At 43.4% G+C, this 19512-nt stretch overlaps 1 protein-coding gene across 7 annotated transcripts in view; it reads right to left on the reverse strand.

The window, feature by feature from the left end:
* Window positions 1-19512, reverse strand: part of PRDM2 (PR/SET domain 2) — a 119356-nt gene that overhangs the window by 86008 nt on the left and 13836 nt on the right. For 5 of the 7 annotated variants that reach the window (XM_047723579.1, XM_047723574.1, XM_047723571.1 and 2 more), the window contains exons 2-4: window positions 17508-17581; window positions 2341-2455; window positions 536-639 (exon numbers count right to left, since the gene is read on the reverse strand). In XM_047723579.1, coding sequence (XP_047579535.1) covers window positions 536-639; window positions 2341-2455; window positions 17508-17516 — 228 coding nt within the window. In that variant the 5' untranslated portion in view covers window positions 17517-17581. Of the gene's footprint in view, window positions 1-535; window positions 640-2340; window positions 2456-17507; window positions 17582-19512 lie in introns of those variants that run through there. The other 2 variants (XM_047723577.1, XM_047723576.1) reach the window with 2 other exon arrangements.

A 19512-nucleotide genomic window follows, 5' to 3' on the forward strand; every position in this document is an offset into this window, starting at 1 on the left:
GCTCAGCCCTCAGCGGAACACCCTGAACAAGGTCATGTTCAAAAGCAGATCTGGCATTTATTGTTGAGGACAGCCAAGCTGCTTCAAAAGACAGATGTCCACAGCAACTGTGTCCAAAGAAACACGTTTTCTCTTTAATAAAAATATTCTTGAGGGGCCCCTGGGTGACTCCGTCAGTGGAGCACCCAGCTCTCGGTTTCGGCTTTGGTCATGATCCGGGGGTTGTGGGATCAAGCCCCAGGTCAGCTCCCAGCTCAACAGGGAGTCTGCATCCCTTCTTCTTCCCGTCCCGCCCCTCCCCTCCCTGGCCCTCCCCCCTCTCTCTGGCTCTCTCCCTAAAATAAATAAATCTTCCCAAAAATATATATTCTTCGCTTCTCAGCCTTTTGGTTAAGATCAAGTGTAGTGAAAAATACATATTCCTGATTTTAAAGCACATACTAAGATGACTTTTAATATCACAATGTCAAATCCTTAGAGAATAAAACGATTTCTCAAAAAATGTACAGAACACTGATAGAGCCAGAATTCTTACCTCCCACATGTACACATTATTCTTAACCTGAGATCTTTTTTTCTTATCACCAACAAATGGCCCAAACTTTTTGCCTTTTAAAATTGGCTTAGTGGCCCAGACACCTGGAAAATAAAAGCAATATTTTTATAATGTTATTGTAGCTATTTTAAAGATTGAAGCATTAAAGTCAATTCTGTTTCACAAAATAGTTAAAAGGCTAGCAAGATAATGTCAGGTCAACGGAGAGCAAGTCAAGTCAAATGAAATCAAGTCTTCCACAAAGATTTTTATTTATCTTCTTTATATTCTTCTGTAGTTCCCAAATAGTCTGTAAGAACCTACATTGTTTTATCAGTAGGAAAGAAATGGTTTATATTTGTTTCTATTTTTCACATGTAAAATTACCCAGACGGTACAATCACAAATCCCCGGAGAACAGCACAGTCACAACTAAAGAGAAAAAGATGAGAAAGGAATGAAACTAGAAATAATTCAAAACTCCTCTTTCTACTTTTCTACAGCTTTCAAATGGTCTCCGATGAACACGAATTGCTTTTATAAAGGCTTGGAAATGCCAATTTATGAATGGTATTTTTGAAGTTTGCTCAAAGTGGAACACCCTCTCCCCTCCAGCTAAGTCACTGAAACCTAAGCCGCTCTAACAACGCACCCCGCAGAGCTTCCAACAGCCCAGAGCTACTCCTGCCGCTGTCCCGCCGTCCTCCTCGGCTGTTCCTGGGTTCCGGGCACTGACCGGAAGGCAGGCGGACGAGCTGAAGCAGCAGCAGCGGGCCAAACGGCGGGAGACAGCCCTGGCGTCAAGGGAACCAGCACGCAGAGGTGATGCTCACTGACAAGAGCCCTTTGGACACGCTCTCGCATCTTCGGCGCTCAGAAGATGCACAGAAGGAAGGTGGAGGCTGAGCCAGTCCTTTCCAGCTAGGAGGTTCAAATTTCCCTCTTCTGCAGGTCTATGAATCCAATTTCTAACAAAGCTAACAATCAATTAGTGGAGCGAACAGTCAACCACCTCTGTGTGAATGATACAATATAACTGCTCAAGTTAATTTACTGAAAAATTCTTCAATGAGAATTAGGAAAAGCATTTTAACACTTTATTCACACACGCATACACATAAACAGGAATCTCAGAAATACACCTTAAAAAAACAAAAAGGGATACAAACATGATACATTCCAAAACTATACTTTGACTAAATTTTTATAATTTGCTTCCTTATTAGCCTTCTGTCTAAAGATTAGGGCACAAAAACAACACTGAATATGTAAAAGCTGGGTTTGTGCTCAATGGGAAATTCCAGCCAAAAGCATTCAGATCCACTCGAGTCGTCATTCATTCAAGTACTACTAAGGTCCAGAACGTGTCAGGTACTGGAGACAGAGAGAGGAAAGAAACGAAGGCACTCGCTGTCAATGAAGGGGGCAGATGGGAAAACCAGTACAAAACAATGAAATTAAATCTAACAGCGCACTCACACTCAAGTCCCAGTGAAATCAGAGAGGAGGGACCAGCACACTCAGTAGGAAGAAGAGCCCCGAGGAGACAGTAGGAGGGAATACTCAGGCGAAGTCACAAAGGACGGTGGACGGGCGAGTGGATATCTCTGGTTTAGTTTTATAATCTCTGTGCACCCTGGATTCTTGACTGGAAAATGCAGAAATTCCACCATGCTCTTCTAAGTCTAAGTGTAAATCTGTCACTTTGATGATGACCTTCCTACTTTACATGCTCCCAAAGGATGCCTGGGTACAGGCGGCTCTCCCTTCCCCTCCCCGTCTCCTTCCAGGACCCCGGTCCTCACCAATCCGAGTCCTGTCCACAGCAGACGGGAAAAGCCTCACTTCCTCCGGAAGTCCTCGGAACACGTGTTCAGGTACCTCGGCCAGGCTCTCAGCAGCTGCAACAGGCTCGGTGTTCTGCAAGTCAAGAAACAGAAGGATCAGAGCAGAGGGAAGCAGACGCGGTTAGTGTTTTCTTCCTTTTCTGGTCCGATAAGCAAATATGCAAAAATGCAACTGACGCCTGACACAAGAGGGCGGGGCTGTGGAGGATGTCAGGAGATGCCGCGGCGCAGGCGGCAACCACTACCCCCTTCAAGCACATCTGTGTCAACCTGCTTCGTTCCAGCCACCTACAGTCATTTTCAAACTATGTAAATATCTGGCACCACACTATTTTACACTCCCACAGAATCTGGAAGTAAAATACAGCTTAAGCTTACTTTGAAGTCAAAGGCTACCATCAGCACTTTAGGACATTTAAAAAATAAAAATCAATACTCCCTACTTAATACTTTCGGCACACATCGTGAAGAACCTGCCCGCCAGCTGGCCCCCGCCCCAACTACGCTTTCATCCCTCCGGGAACAACACCCGCTTTCACAGAGCCTTCAAAATTCCAACCAGAACACTGCAACTTTTTCTGGGCCCTCAACAGAAATGTGACCTTTCCAGGAAACTGTAATTTACCACTTCTATCAAGTCACTAATTAACGAAATCGCCAGAATATCACAGTCTTAAGAAATAGAATTTTATACATTACCACCCAGTTTTCACTTTAATCTTAAGAAATAAGATTACTATTAGGTATGAATATAAGGGAACAGAAAGGGGAAATCTGAGCCAACTGGAAAAACATGACTGTTACTATAAAAATAACATTCAGTCAAAGTGCCTTTTCACTGTTATCCCATATACTCTAAGAACTGATCACACCACCACTAAGAATGAAGGGTTCTATAGTCTAGGTGTATTTCAGTGCAAGGGAATCATTTCTAAAGGACTTTCAAAGAAATCAAAGTAGGCAAAAAGCAAACTCCAACCTAAAGAGGTTAATCTTCCCACAGTGAAGCTTTTATAGCCTTTAAGAATGTTTTGTGCAAAAAAAAAAAAAAAGAATGTTTTGTGCAAAGATGAGAATATCATTCAAATGTGTGTACTCCCAACATTTCGAATTTTTTTTTAAAAGTATCAAGCTGCTTCAAGAGAAACAAATCCCACAGCAGTGAGCAACTCATCATGAAGGTCTCCTCTCTGGTCTGCTCTGAGTTGGAATGCACACAAGTGGGCATCTACAGACTGAGATCCATTTCTCCAGAAGAGCAACGCCGACAGTACAGACCCTTCAGAAGCACGAATGCTTTGATCCTGCTGTCCACGGCTTGGTCCTGACAATATCACCAAGCACAAGTTAAATGCCTTCCAAAACACGGGAGTATCAAAACTGCCCCCAGAAAATGGGTGTTATGGTATTTTTAATTAGCTAAAATGTGAATAAATTTAACACACAAATTTCTCACTTCTAAATATAGTACTCCCGTTTTTCAAATTTTGATCTATAAACAGTTATTTTGGCAACAACAACAAAAACCTTTTTTTTTCCCCAGTGGAGGAAAAGGTATGAAATTGGTAGTTGGTATCCTAGGCTACATAATAATTATTTTTAGCACTAATAAATTAAGCAATATTAAGAAGTACTTAGCCAACATTAAAAGGCAGTGTGAGAGAATTTTCCTCTCCTTCCTCAGATGGGTCCCTAGCCTAAGATTTAAAGGGATTTGACACCATTTAACTTCCCTGAGAGCTCTGAAAAGACAGTGTGTCAGCTATTCTAACTGATCCTCCTAGGCACTATGACAATAATACTAACGAGCTGATATTTCCTGAGAAACTCCTCCGGGGCTCAGTGCAAGGCACTGTACTAACAGTCTTCCACGCATGATGGCCTCTATTCCAAACAGCCCAAGGGGCAGGGACTGTCACTGCAGCCCCCTCCCCCAGCTTCTCCCCAACCATCACCTACCCCCCCAGCCCACACAATGGAAGAAACTGAAGCTTAGGGAAGTTGTCTAAATTCCTCAAGGCCAGGATCTGAACCTCTGCCTGTCTGACCCTGAGCCCAAGCTCATATCCACCGTGCCATTTCCAGTTAAGATTTTCCTTGATACGGTCTAAAGATCTAATGTAAAACATGGTTAACTACAGTTGACAGCACTGTATTATAGAACTGAAATTTGCTAAGAGAGTAGGACTTAAATGTTCTCCCCAAAGACAAATAAATATGAGCGATGATGGATATGTTAATTAACTAGATGGTTATACATATATCAAAATACCATGACGTACACTTTAAATATCTTTTAATTTGTCAATTATACCTCCATGAAACTGGGAAAAAAAGAAAAGATTGTGCTGGAAAAAAAAAAATCTGAGAACCTGTACCCTAAAACCTCCAATCTTTCATGGAAGTGTCCACAGGAGACAGCTCCTAAGGAAGGGGGAATGGGGAATGGTCATTCCCACAGGAAATTCGTAACTCGAGTATAATATGGAGACCACGTAAGTTTACATTTCTGATATATCTATGAATATGAAAGACCTCAGCAGAGCTGCCACTGCAAGAGACATAAGACAAATTCCTGTGCATCTACTTATCTGCTTTCAGTGAACCCGTTGGTTTTTTTTTAAAGATTTTATTTATTTATTTGACAGAGATCACAAGCAGGCAGAGAGGCAGGCAGAGAGAGAGGGGGAAGCAGGCTCCCCGCAGAGCAGAGAGCCAGATGCGGGGCTTGATCCCAGGACCCCGGGATCATGACCTGAGCCGAAGGCAGAGGCTTTAACCCACGAGCCACCCAGGCGCCCCTGAACCCACGTTTTTAAATTTAGGCTCATTTAACTAGTAGAGGAAAGCTTCTTTTCTGTTTATTTCAGTGTCCTTTGCACAAGACTCAACTAAATTTCAGGGACCTCAAACCACACCAAGTCAACCCCAGCCAGCTCTAAGAACTTCCTCTCTCCTTTCCAGCTGCAGTGCCTATGGCTGGAAATTGCCTCTCCTTTTCCTTGTTTTTCGTTCGTAGCTCTTACCACAATTTTAAGTAATTATTTGTATAATTATGTGTTTAATGTACCTCCCCTGATAAACCACAATGAAGACAGATGGTGTCTATCTTATTCAATGTTGCATTCCCAGGGCTGAGCAGTACATACTACATGTTTGCTGTCCGCTTAAATACTTGAATGAATAAATAATTCCTGTAAATGGACTTAACCCTTTTTTTAGAAAAAGGAGGGCTAGAAATAAATAAAATAGGAGGGTCATCAATCAGAAAGCATTTTTTTTCCATGTGTGCCTGAATTTCTTGAATTTGAGGGAGGTATATTTCTAGGTCAATAAAATAATTCTTTTTTAGAAAATGTGATATATGCTCTCAATTCCAAGCAGTCAATTTACAAGTAAACCTTTGGAACAAAAGAATATTTAAAAGAAAATTTCTCTCCTCCACACACTTTTATAAACGGGGATCTCATTTACACATACATACATATACATACATAGGAATATCCTTATAGTATTAGATATAATATCACACTCTAAATAAGGTTATCTTTGTTCTTACACTAAAGATCACAACTTGATCCTAGGAATATTTCCCAGATTAATTTCTTTCTAAAAGAAACTGCAGCATCTACTCAATGTCTGAGTCCCTTCAAAGAGCCCCCCAATGTTTTAAGCTATCTCATTTGCCTTAACAATGTGTCACTCTGGTGAGGAAGACAGACAAAATCAAGCAAGGATAGACAATGCCTGGAACTTCTTGACGGTCTGAAGAAAAAAATCAAGCACAAGAAAGGGACATAGTTACAGAGATGGAGAACGTGCTATTTTAGACAAGCCCTTCAAGAAGCAGCATCTCTAGAAGTGGAAAGGGCATCGTACGAGAGATGGGGGGCAAACACACCCAGAAAGGCAATCAGCAAGGACACGGGTAATCCAGCAAGCTTGGTGTGCTCACAGAACAGACAGGCAAAAAGACCAATGTGTCCGGAGCAGAGAAGGTAAGGGGAAAGCAGCTGGAGCGGAGGTGGGAAACGCAGGCAGGGGTAGTACCCTAGGAGAGATGAATCCCCTGCTGGACTGCACAGACTAGGAGGAGTAGAAGGCGACCAACCAGAGGCCAAACTGCAAACTCCAGGAAACCTTGGCTGCTCCTTCCTCTGGGGTAGCCAACAGCAACCCAGCAACCCATCCTTGCTGAACCCCAGAATAAAAGGCATGTTCCCGTGTCAAGGGTTTCTGACACTGATCACCGTGGTAAGCACAGGGGACATTAGAAGGACTTCCCTGCTTTCCTGTTATGTAACAGGAAACACGGCCTAGTGAGGGATAGCCCCCAAACATGTATCAGTGAACTAACTGATCTCGAGCTATGCAGGTTAAATCGGATGCATTACATTTAAGCTAATTTAGTAAATTACTCAGTTATTATCAACTAAGCTCATTAAATCAATGTCTCCAACTCCCTAACTCAAACCCAAAGAAAGTCAGTAGCCCCTCCCCTCCCCACTTCATAGCAGGAGCAGTTCTCTTTCATTCCTTCAGTCCAGCACTGGACTAACAAATACTTCCCAAGAGCCTACCCCAGGCTGGCTCTGGGCTGCGCAGTGAAGATAGGAAGGTCAATAAAGCTGATCCAGGCCCCGCCCTCACAGAGCTCTTTAGAAGAGCCCTCTTTTCCTTTCCCTAATACTGAGTATCTTCCCTGTGGCCCTGGATGACCTCCCCATGCTGGATGGTGGGGGCAGCTCAGGAGCAGGACATCACTGCTTCCTCTGAGCCAAGCTTTCTGCTCATCACCTCTTTTCATCTTTGCACCACTCCACGAGCGGGTGCTTTCACTTTCCAGACGAAACTGAAACCTGCCCCCAGTCCCAGCTAGTAAGCGGCCCAGCCAGGATTCAAACCCAGGCGGTCAGGCGTCAGGGTCTGGACTCTCAAATACTCTGCCCCAGAGCTGGCCTGTCAAGTAATGATCCCAAGCTACGCGGTTTTAAAGCAGCGGAGCCAAGACAAAATCCAGATGGATTCCAGAGCCCACGTTCCAACCACTGAATCAGCGGGGCCTCGCACGATATTGAGGGCCACCTGTCAGGGGTCCCCAAGCTTAGGGCTACTTTTACAATGATGCTGAGATGTCACCTGCCCTTTTCATCCGCCGGGTCATGACAAGTGATGATGTCATCAATTCCACTAGCAAATGGATGTGGGATGGCTGGGGTAAGCAGCTTCTGATCTTGTGTTTTTTTAAATTTTCCGGTTTACGAATAAAGCCTGCAGTCTAACTCCTGACCTAAGTCTATTTCCTGGTCCTGATCCTGTAATAAGGGAAAATGGTGCACCGCTGGGTAAGGCTGGGTAAGAGTCCAAGGACCACTTGCAACTTCCTGTGATCCACGCCGCCGATTAACATTTTTGTTTCAAGGGGCTGGCTCAGTCAGTAGAGCACGGGGCTCTTGATCTTGAGATCTCTGAGTTCAAGCCCCAAGTTAAGCTTTAAAAAAAATGTGTTTCAATGTCTGACATGGGAAATATCCACCAATCTAACCCACATAGACTAAAAGCTGGCGGACTGCTGCACTAAACACACCACCTCCGCTCCCTGGGCACCTCTCACCTCGGACCTGAGAAGCAGAGAACAAGAGAGATTCTGGGAGACCATATGATGGAGAGAACAGAGGAAAGCGAGGAAGGAGGGCCGGACCCGCACATCCACGTCCTGCCTCCCTTCCTTCTCAACCAGGACTGGAGAGGCTGCTCCCTGCGGGCACAAGGGTGGGTTTTCATGGTAAGGGTTTCACTGTGCATCGCTAAAGGAGAACAAGCAAAATATATCAAGATAAACTGGGATAAGTAGCTTCAAAGGCAATTAAAGGCAACTTCTTGTCTGTGCCCCTTCAAACTCCTGCACAGGGAAAGGAAAGGAAAGCAGCAGAGAGTTCCTCGCCTTTCCTTGAAGCACCTGCTTGGTTGAGACCAACAAGGCCAGACCCATCAGGGAGCCACCAGGCATGGCCGAGGCCTCCGCCCTACCCTAAGGAAGTCTGTTCCCACTGTCCTACGGACAGGATCTCGCCCCCAAGGCTCCATTAGCACACTCTCTACCTCTCAGGGCACTCTGCACTTTGTCCGCACTTACTGCTTGGCTTATTTAATGGCCCCTCCACCAGGGGCAAGTTTAGGCTGCGGACACAGGGGGCAGGTTCTGTCACTCATCACCGCACCTGGTGCCTGACCCGGGATGCCTCGCTCCAAGCAGTGGTTGCTGGAAACAACACACACGTATCCGCAGACAAGTGCCACCAAGTCTGGGTGCACAGAGATGGCTAAAAGAGGGGCAGACTCAACAGGAGGGCGGATGAGACCAGGGAACGAGACACAAGCCAGGACAAAGCCCTCGGGATGCCACTAAGAATGGAAGACAAGGCCAGGAGCAACGTCACAGAGGCAGAAGGGACACCAAGAACATGACATCAGAAAAGCAAGGGAAAAGGTTCAAGGAGGGGGAGAGGTCAACAGTCAAACGCAACCAGGGAGCTCGTGGTACTGCCGTATCCTATCCCTTTCCCCAATTGCCACTGTTTCCATCATCCTTCCGATTTGAAATAACCCAACAAACTCCTCATCCTACACATGTCCAATATGAGCCCCATGAGCCAACATGGAGCCACCTGAGGAAAGCAGCAGCGGAGACAAGACGGGTTCTGCCCATCTGACAGGGTATCCCACTGGGACCCATGAAATAAAGAGTGTAATAAACAGATAAGGAAGGGACACTATCCTACTTAGGGTAGCTGTGGGGATAGGGGCAAGGGGCATCTTAGAGAAGATCACAGACACAGGCACTTGGACTTGAGAGATGAGAATGGCCACGTGTTAGGACTGAGCATTCCAGGGAAACATCCTGAGGAGACAACTTGGCATGTTCAGGAACAAAACGAGACCACTGTGGCCAGGTCAGAGTGAGCCAGGAACAAGCAGAACCTGCAAAGCTTGAAGGCCAGGGCAGAGACACTGGAGTGCCTCTGGAGCAGAGCGGGACACCACTGGAGGGCTTCAGGCAGGAGACTGGCGTGATGTGATGGGAAGGTTTTCTGCTTTCCAGTCTCTTCTATCATCAACTTCTCTAAACCCCTCTGCCTTCCTGATCAATCATTCAAAAAAAGCATCTGGTTCAGAATTCTTTTTAAAAACTTTCTAAATAAAACTCAGCCGTTACTCTACTGGTTTTAGAGTCTTTTAAGGTTCGAGAGAGGCAAAGTAAATTAGGTACCGGAGAGCTCTTCTCAACCTAACATAATCCTTCCCTTCGTCCAGAAGGAGATCCCCGAATTCATTTTCTCTTGACCACAACCGCATGGGGTGGGCACCTCTACTCGGTCTACGTAACAGATAAGAGAGCAAATACTAAGGGGTCAAGTGACTTGCCCAAGGTCACACACCTGGAGTGGCCAAGCCAAGACTGGAGGTGGAATGTGAGTCACCAGACAGCAAAGGTGCAGAAGAGCTAAACAATCCTATAACCTTTTTCTCTGCCAAAGCATTAATATCAGAATAACAAAAAATATATAATCCTTCTTGCCACAGTTCCTTCTACAGTTATATAAGGAAATGTCATCCAAGTTGCTAGTTCTTTTTCAAATTTCAGAAATAATATATTTTCGGGGCACCTGGGTGGCTCAGTGGGTTAAGCCTCTGCCTTTGGCTCAGGTCATGATCCCAGGGTCCTAGGATCAAGCCCCACATCAGGCTCTCTGCTCGGCGGGGAGCCTGCCTCCCCCTCTCTCTCTGCCTGCTGCCTGCCTACTTGTGATTTCTCTCTCTGTCAAATAAATAAATAAAACCTTTAAAAAAAAAAAAAAGAAAGAATATATTTTCATTCAGAAAGACAAGGTCCCTAGACCTCATAAAAATTGCTATTTTATCTGTTAGAAAACATGATTCAAAATGAGATTTAAGTGCCACCACCATTAAACATATTAATTTTCCAAACTATACATTCATTAATTGAGGTTTAAGTCCTCACACATAGCAATCATCTTACTTGGAAGTCTCTTTTAAAGAGGTCTGAAAAATCAAGTTTGCATTTATAATTACCTATAAAAATGTAATTCTATATGAATAACATGCTAAAACAGAAAAAGTGGTTTCAATTTTTTACACCTTGCGTGTGCGTGTGTCTGTGTATACGTATCCAGGACTAGGAGAAAAGGGGAAGATAACCTAAAATGAAGGAGAGAAAGCCATCCAAGGTTTCATCAAGTCTTTAGAAATGCAATTACAGGGGCGCGTGGGTGGCTCAGTCATTGAGCGTCTGCCTTTGGCTCAGGTCATGATCCCAGGGTCCTGGGATAGAGCCCTGCATCGGGCTCCCTGCGCTGAGGGGAGCCTGCTTCTCCCTCTCCCTCTGCCTCCTGCTCACCCTGCTTGTGCTATCTCTCTCTGTGTCAAATAAATAAATAAATCTTAAAAAAAAAAAAAGAAAAGAAAAGAAGAAAAAGGACAAGAATAAAAGAAATACAATATAGAAAATAAAAAAATATACAAGATTTATCTGCATGGTCAGATGTCCCCCCAAAAATGTCCTCTATGAAAGGAACAAATTACCAATATGAACAACAGCATGATGGATCTCAAAAACACTGCTGCTCAAGAGGAGACCAAAAGGGGCGCCTGGGTGGCTCAGTGGGTGGAAGCCTCTTCCTTCGGCTCAAGTCATGATCTCAGGGTCCTGGGATAGAGCCCCACATCTGGCTCTCTGCTCAGCAGGGACCCTGCTTCCCCCTCTCTCTGCCTGCCTCTCTGCCTACTTGAGATCTCTGTCAAATAAATAAATAAAATCTTTTTTAAAAAAAAGGAGAGAACACAAAAGGGCAAGTGCTAACGATTCCACTCATGTGAAATGCAGGAAAAACCAAACATACAGGGACAGAAAGCCAACCGGTGCTTGCCAGGGGCAGGGCCTGGGCAGGGAATAGTAATGGCAGAGCAGCAAGAAAGCACTGTTGGGGTCTCTTGGGGGTGGTGGAAGTATTCTACATCGTTGAGAGCAGTGGATATAGGCAGGTCCTTATCAAACTTAAGACCTATACACTTCAAATGAGCACATTTTAATACATAAAAATTATACCTCAAGGTTGGTTTTTAAAATAAAATAGGGGCACGCGGTTGGCTTAGTCGGTTAAGCATCCAACTCTCGGCTTCAGTTCAGGTCACAATCTTGCAGTCACGGACTCGAGTCCCACATCAGGCTCTGCGCTCCGCATGGAGTCTGCTTCCGATTCTCTCTCCCTCGCTCTCTCTCAAATAAATAAATAAAATCTATAAAGTAAAATAAGTGACTTCTACACTCTCCTCTTTAAATCATGTTCAAATGAAACTTTAATGGTCCCAGAAAATTAAGTATAAAAATACTGATGCCAAGAAAAAAAACCTTTTTTTCTTTCAAGATTTTGTTCTGACCCAACTCAAGCATTCCTCTGCTCAAAACCCTCCGACAGTTTCCCATCTCCCAAAGTCTACTCTTATCTTTAGGACGACCATGGAGCTGAACCCACACTTCCCTGCCCATCCATTCCTCCCTCATCTGCTCTGCTCCAGGCACAAGGTAGCCATGGCAACAGCCTGCTCCACTCCCTACAACCCCCCCCCCACCTCTTAGATAGATACGTGGGGAACCGGGCAGGTAACTCCACTACACAGCACCACGTAGCATGACCCTGGCATTGGCTGCTGTGACATGAGGCTACACGCAGCATCTGAGACAGGCTGTACACACAAATGTCTTTATTTTTCAAAATATGAACATAAGCAAGTTTTCCTGGTATTTTATTTAAATTCATACCAGTAAGTCTTTTTACATACTCCACCCAGAAAACGACCATAAACGATTATAGGTGTTTTAATCTATTTAATTAAAGCACCTAGTTCCTTAAATATTCAACTTAATCAAAACACTGGAGAGCAACAGCCGTGGCTGGCAGAAGAGATCAGACTGAACATCACTTCGCACTGAGAATGTGTCACAGTATATTCACACGAAGATGCATATTATTCTGCAACAGACTAATGATAATCACCACAGTTAATTGCTGTTAGAGGCAAAAGACATCCGAGAAGCAGAGTGCTAATACTTTAAATTCTATGAACTGCGCTTCTTTGTTTAAACTTGCAAACAAGACTCTTAGCTACTATTCTGGGAGCAAACAATGGGGGAGGGGATAAAACAAGCTTCAGTTCATTGAAACAGCATTAAATTGTGTTTGGCTAAGGAATGACTATGACTGTAATAACAATAAAGAGATGAGGACACAGAACAAGAAAACCTTCAGACCGTCTCTGGAAAACAACAGTAGTCAAATAGTTCTGAATCCCCTAAGAAAGTGCACTCTTCATTAAATTGCCCAACTGAAGAAACTATCCTCAAATACGATGTTAATCTCAATAGTAAATGAGCATATTGTTGTCCTCTTGCCCAATAAAGACATAGGTGATGCTCTAAAAAACGGAATAGAGATCATGTCAATGTCCAGTGGCTTTCCACTGCATTTCCAATAAAATAACAAATTCTTTCTATGGCCCTTAAGGTTCTATGAATCTGACCCCTGCCTCTCCCCAGCTTCACCTTGTCCCAGAGTCCCTGATGCTTGCCAAGCTCCAGCCCCCAGCCTCTTCTGTCTGTGTCCTTGAACCAGCAAGCTCACTCCCACCTCAGGGCCTCTGCACTCACTACTGGCTCATTAATACTGAGATCTCTTTCTTTCACTGGATCTTCATACATCTGATTCTTGGTGATCACTTGAGTCTCTGTTTTAATTGTTAGTCACTTCTCCAGAACAGCCTTCCCTGACCATGAAATCCGAAGAGCCTCCCCTGCCTTCACTCATCATTCTTAACTGTATTACGGGGTTTCACTGTCTGCGCAACATTTCCTACCACCTGAAATGGTCTCGCCTTCCGCTTTTCAACCGTCTCTCTCTGACTAGGTAAGCTGCAGAGCAGAGCCCTTGCCTTTCTGGTTCACTGCAGAATCCACAACACGCTGGGGGCAGTGTGCGCGGGACGAATGAGGCAAAGAAAGAAGATCCAGAACAGCGAAAATAACGCAATTACGGATGGCTCATCACAGTTCTCGGGGCTGGAGCTGCGGCACCCAGTGATTAAAGGCTGCTTTTGTTATTTTACTATATAAAACTTTTTTTTAAAAGTCTGGAAGGCTAAGTGGCTAAACTAAGTTTTGCTATAGGCTGCTGGCAATACTGGAGATTAGCGATCAGGACGGAGAGACGCCACAATCATAAGCTACTATGTTCACAGAAAATTTCAAGTTATCAGGAAGAACTTGCGTTACCCAAAGATCCTTTAGAAAAAAAAAAAAAAAACAAAAAACCCTAACCGTGACTCAGTAAACCAGAAATCAAGCCAGCTGTATTACTTCATTAGGGCTAAAACTTACGCCATGCTCTGCATCAATTATATCTCAGTAAAGCCAGGGCAAAATGACCAAGGCTATCCCCAAAACACCACAGCTCTCCTCTCCTCCCAGGCACCTGACAGGACCGCACTGCCCTCCCCCACAGCCAGCCCCTAACACCCTTGTTTTCATTTAGATGTGGCCAATGACTGACTACCTCAGACGAATTACATGCGAGTAGAAGTGACGTATATCAAGACCAGCCCCCATCAAATCTGCACCTTGAGCCACCGCCACAGCGAATCCACACAGGACGCGCAGCCCAGCACGAGAAATTAAAGGATGGCGCGTTAGGTCCCCGACATTCCGGAGCGGTCTGTCAGCACAGCATCACACGGCTTCTCCTGACTGATGCATCAGTAAGGCACAGTGGCCAAGAACCCGAGCTCTGGACTAGCAAGGGTGTGAATCAGAGCTCTTACCACTTCCTGGGTGAGCGGTCATGGGCGAGCCATGGCCACCTCTCTGGGCTTTAAGGCCTTCATCCATAAAATGGAGATAATACCTACACTTGACAGAATGTCCACAAAGACTAAGTGAGTGAGAAAACAATGTGCACGAGACTTAACAGAGTGCCTGGCATGTTGCTTTAGCCATCAGTAGACAGGACGCGGTAGTAAACTCCAGCGTATGGATTTTAAACTACCATGAGCATATTCAAATTAGGGAACTTAGCTCACCCTTGATATTCTGTAAAGTAAAGCACTCTAAACTCTTTACTCAATGAAAAATTCTCTTATAAAGTTTGGAATCTCCTAGATAAATCTGGGGGGAGAAAAGGAGGAAAACAGTGGAACATCTGCAAACTTGATGCTGATGAAGCAAAGCAGAGGGTATCTGGGATTTACAATGGAGAGAAAAGAAAATGCAAGAATGAAACAAGGAGCAGAGCGACTCCCCCCCTGCCTGCCAAAGGGCCTGGACCCGGCTGGAAGGAACAAACACTCACAGGCAAAACACAAGCGGAGTTCCAAGCTGGGAAGATAAGAGAAGGGCTAAGTGTTGAGTAGAGAACAAACTGGAAGAGAAAGGACACAGAATATGTGGGTCTAGAGGCTCTGCGGAGCCCAGAGTGGAGGGAGAGAGAGCCTGGGAGCTACCGCCCCACGAGCCACTTGGAACACTGGTCTAAGACTGAGCGGTTCAGAACACTGGTACAGTAGGCACCTCTTAAAACACCGTGAGACTCCCACGTCTGCTGTTTCTCTAAAGAACCCGTTAGTGCACAATATGGTCTGCTCACTCTGGGGAGCCTTCAGTCCCCAAAGCTCTACCAGCAGACACATATGAATGAATGACACTGTGCTACTATCATCAAGACCACGCCCACTGTAAGAGACAGACCTGAATGCTAACTGCTAAAATTCATCTAGGGACTTGCTCAGTCCCTAGAGAGAATAATCTGACCCTAACATCACCATAAAGATTTTAATTAAAAATCAATCTGGTTCAGTGACGCCTGGCTGGCTGTTTCAGTCAGTGGAGCATACGGCTCTTGATCTCAGGGTCATGAGTTCGAGGCCCATGCTGGGTAGAGATTGCTTAAATAAATAAGCTTAAAAAAAAATCAATCTGGTTCAAGTTAAAAGTTTTTTAATATCCATATTTTTGTGTGGTTACTTTCAAGTTTCTGAAGCACTGATTGCTCGTTTTCACTGGCTGAAAATGAGAACAATAAATATAAGAGGGAAAAACATACAATGTCCTGAAACAATTCTTAATTTTTAAGAATTACTGAGTTGTTGAAAAACACTCATCGATTTTACGCCATGACATAAAAACATCATGCAAGTAAAATCCCTCCAATAAGGAAGATACAACTAAAGATGCTGAAAATTTTACTCATAAAAAGTGGACAATTTTTATAATCCAAATAAAAGTTTCATTACTACCAGACCACTTAAATTACATCCAAATCAGAAATGTGCTAACCATTAGAAACATAAGAGGACACTTTTCCACCGATATTTGGCATTTGGCATCAAAGGCAGTCCTCTGCCAATCTGATATTAAAACTTGTCAAAAACAAAATGAAATTGTGAAAAGAGCCAAAAAAAGAAAAGGTTATGGCTACAACTCTTTTGAACGGCATGTGGACTTTCTCTAAACACAAGGTCACTTGATATAAAAGGAACCAAAAAGTGAAAGTATGAGGTGTCAAAACAGGTCAAAAGACGTTAGAAATAAAATCTGAGTATCTGAATACAGTGTGAGAATTAAAGCCTGACTAAGCCTACAGGTAACCTTGTAGCCACCTGAAATAACGGACTGCTGAACAGTGATGCCCCAAAAGCAAGGTCAATATTTGGATTCCACTCTGGAAGCATTCACAGTCGTTCTCATCCAGAATCCCAAGGCTCTTCTAAGAGCAGTTCTCGGCAGGAAAAGAGCAAGTTCCTTCGGGTGACCAGGTTCACAGATATGTGGAATCAGTCTTCAGATAGAAAAATAAATGAAATGTATGACATATATAGGCACCTAACTTGGATGAACAAGGACTATGAAAATCCACTCTGTTCGCTTTTCCCCTCCCCCACCTCACCACTTCAAAACTAATTTGGCTTCAAAAGCATGTCAGTAAATCTGCAAGTTGTCAAATAATAGAAACCACGTGCCCCATGTGTTCGCCAGATTCATTTTTTATGATGTATGGTCCTCTGCATTAAAATAAACGTATTTTTGATAAAGGAAAGTAATGAAAAGAAATCAAAAGAATCCATTCCAAAAATCACACATCTCTCAGTGCAACACGGGACTGAACTTACTAAGCGTGGCCACCCTAATAAAACTGGGACTCCAGTTAGAAGCACCTGTAAATGATAAAAAGGTGTCCAAAATTTCAGCAAAGGAGGGACACACAATGTTTTCAAGTCTGATAGTTTTAAGCTAAGCACAACAAATTAGACTTCACATTTTTAAGTTCTGCCTTTCATATGTTTTAAATGTGTTTATTATGATCTCATAAGAGAGTGTTTCTAACACCCATTAATTTCTGCAACTACAAGTGAAATGATATTAAGACCAGGAAATAAGAATCCTTAGAATCCTCTAGAATGCGTTAAGTCCACATAACTGATTTTACTTATCAGAACACCCCTGAGGCTGCAGAAGTCTCCACAGCAGAACTGTTTAATCTCCAGGTAGTCCCACACCCTCCTCCAAGAAACACATCTTATATTTTAATATCTGCCTTCTTGTTTTTATTCTGTCCACAGGCTTTTCAAGGACAGAATGCTTATAAAGTCTCCCACTTGATCAGTTTCAGTCTCTAAAAATAAATAAATTTCAATCTTCCCTTTTTAGCCAATGGATAATTTACAAAATAAAAAGTATTAAAAATGAAAGCTCAGCAAGTTCCAAAACGAAAACAAAAAATTAACACTACAGTGTGGCAGGAGAAAGGCAGAAACACAAAGTCTCCAAAAACCAGCCCCCCGCGCAGGGTTCCACAGAAATGCCGACCCATGCCACGACAGTGCACACGCCACTCCGCGAACAAATGCACACTATGAAAGCGATGAACTAGTTAATGGTACTAAGAAACAAAAAAGAAAATGTGGGAGAAATGAATGTGTGTGTTTTGATCTTTTAAAAATCAAGAACTGGACTAACATCTACGTAATGTATTTGTATAAATTCTTATTTTTAAACTCACCTGATTCATTTTCAATTCCTGTTGTGTTCTGAAAAGATACACACAACAAAGAAACTTCTTTGATTACATGAGCCCTAAAAAGAAAAACAGACAATTGTAATATGTACCTGCCTACAAATTGACAGTGATTTAAAACCACATACAGAACTATAGAGTTTGTTCAAAGGGCTATTCATAAAGCAGCCCCGTGCCGGCTCAACTTCCATCTATGCTGAGAGCTTACTTTGCAGATTTATTATCTACAATAAAATAGATTTCTTACTAATCTTTACTAGCCCTTCATTGTACTCTACAATCGAAAGCAGACTCATTAGAATGACATCAAATTTTTGCTGTGAAATTGCATCATTCCTACGAAGAAACAGATTAGCTCTGTCAATAGTCAGAAACACAAAGCGCTGCTGAGTAATTTATTATGCAATGTAAATAAATGTCCTTCTTTCACTTATATCAATACTGTGTTGAATGCAAACACAATTAGACCCTTTACATTATTTAGTTTTTCAAGTTCCTGAAGTAGGAAAGTAGATTGGCTAACATTTCCACGGGGAGTTGGTCTTTGAAGAACAAAACAGAACCCTTGTAGTAAAAGGCAAATGTTTTAATAAAGGCTGTTTGGAAAGAACCGTAGTTATCCCTTTAAAACTTTTATTCGGTATATTCATAATACCCTGAAACGTTGAGACAAAATCATTTCTTATAAATGCATACGACATACTTATTTCTAAATGACCATCTGTGAAGATGGTCCTTTCTGTCACAGACATCCCGGAAGTCACTGAAGTCACTCACAAGTGAAAGCCGTACCACTTGAAGTGGCCTTTCCACAGTGACGTCCTAAACGCTTCCAGCAGGTACACCTACGCACACACACCATCAGACATAGGTCTCCTATTTCTTTGTGTATTTGCTTTAATAGATTCTCCCTCCTTCCCAGACGCACAAGACTCCACTCACACTGTAGAACTTTTATGTTCTAATTGCTAATAAAACAAAGGAACATGTGACTTCATGACGTTCTTCATCTTAGAAGAATATGTGGCCTGCCCACTATCATAAAAAAACAGTACTTTAACATTTTACCCCAGTTCATTAATAAGGACAGTTTGCGGGGATTTTTTTCCCCCTTGGGCTATTTAACAACACTCACCTGATCACCTTTAACCATCAAAGGCACTATATTTAAGTCAGGACCTGGTCATCTGAACTAGTCTTTACTCACAAGCGGCACAGGGATGTAACTTCCATCTTGTTGGAGAGCTCAGTGCTAGGCGGACCCGTATAAACTCTGAGTAAGGAAATACTCCATGAATATGATTTCAGAAAACTGCAGGTTAACAACCCATGAGGTCCATCCCTTTAAATTTTCATACTGAACATCTCTCTCATATATACTGAACACGCCTTTCCTTAGTATACATCTCCTACTGAGCAGAATCGATCCTTTTCTGAGACTTGAAATCGTCGTGGAGTTAAACTGTGTATCTGGTTGTCACATGCCAAGGTGTGAGCCCCTCTGCCTCCTCTATCATCAGTGCCTACTGAATGCCACACAGTTCACCAGGAGGACAGTGACGGACAACGTGGCACCCAGAAGTGAATGAAATGTCAGCGGTTTCACTTGCCCTCTTACTGAGCTTTTACTGATGGATTTACTAACATTGGCCACAGGGAGTCAGTCCTCTTTCAGGAACAGAACTAAAAACCCGCAGTAAAATGCAAATGCTGTCATGAAAGATCTTTGGGAAAAGCTATGATGCTTTTCCATTTCCTTCGGCTTGTCTTTCTCTTCCCACAAGAATCATCGGTATCATCATCACAGCTCTCATTTATGAGGTGTCTTCTAAGACCAGCAGGAACCGTGCTACACCTTCACGTAAATCAGCCCCGCTGAGTTTTACAGAGGTAGTACTAGCATCCTCAACTAACAAGACAAGTTCAAGGTGGTCAGGGTAGCTCAGCCACTCTCCTAAGGGGTTTCTGCCATTGCTTCTTAACCACATGC

This window comes from Lutra lutra, chromosome 4, assembly GCF_902655055.1.
Source record: "Lutra lutra chromosome 4, mLutLut1.2, whole genome shotgun sequence".
Classification (NCBI taxonomy): domain Eukaryota; kingdom Metazoa; phylum Chordata; class Mammalia; order Carnivora; family Mustelidae; genus Lutra; species Lutra lutra.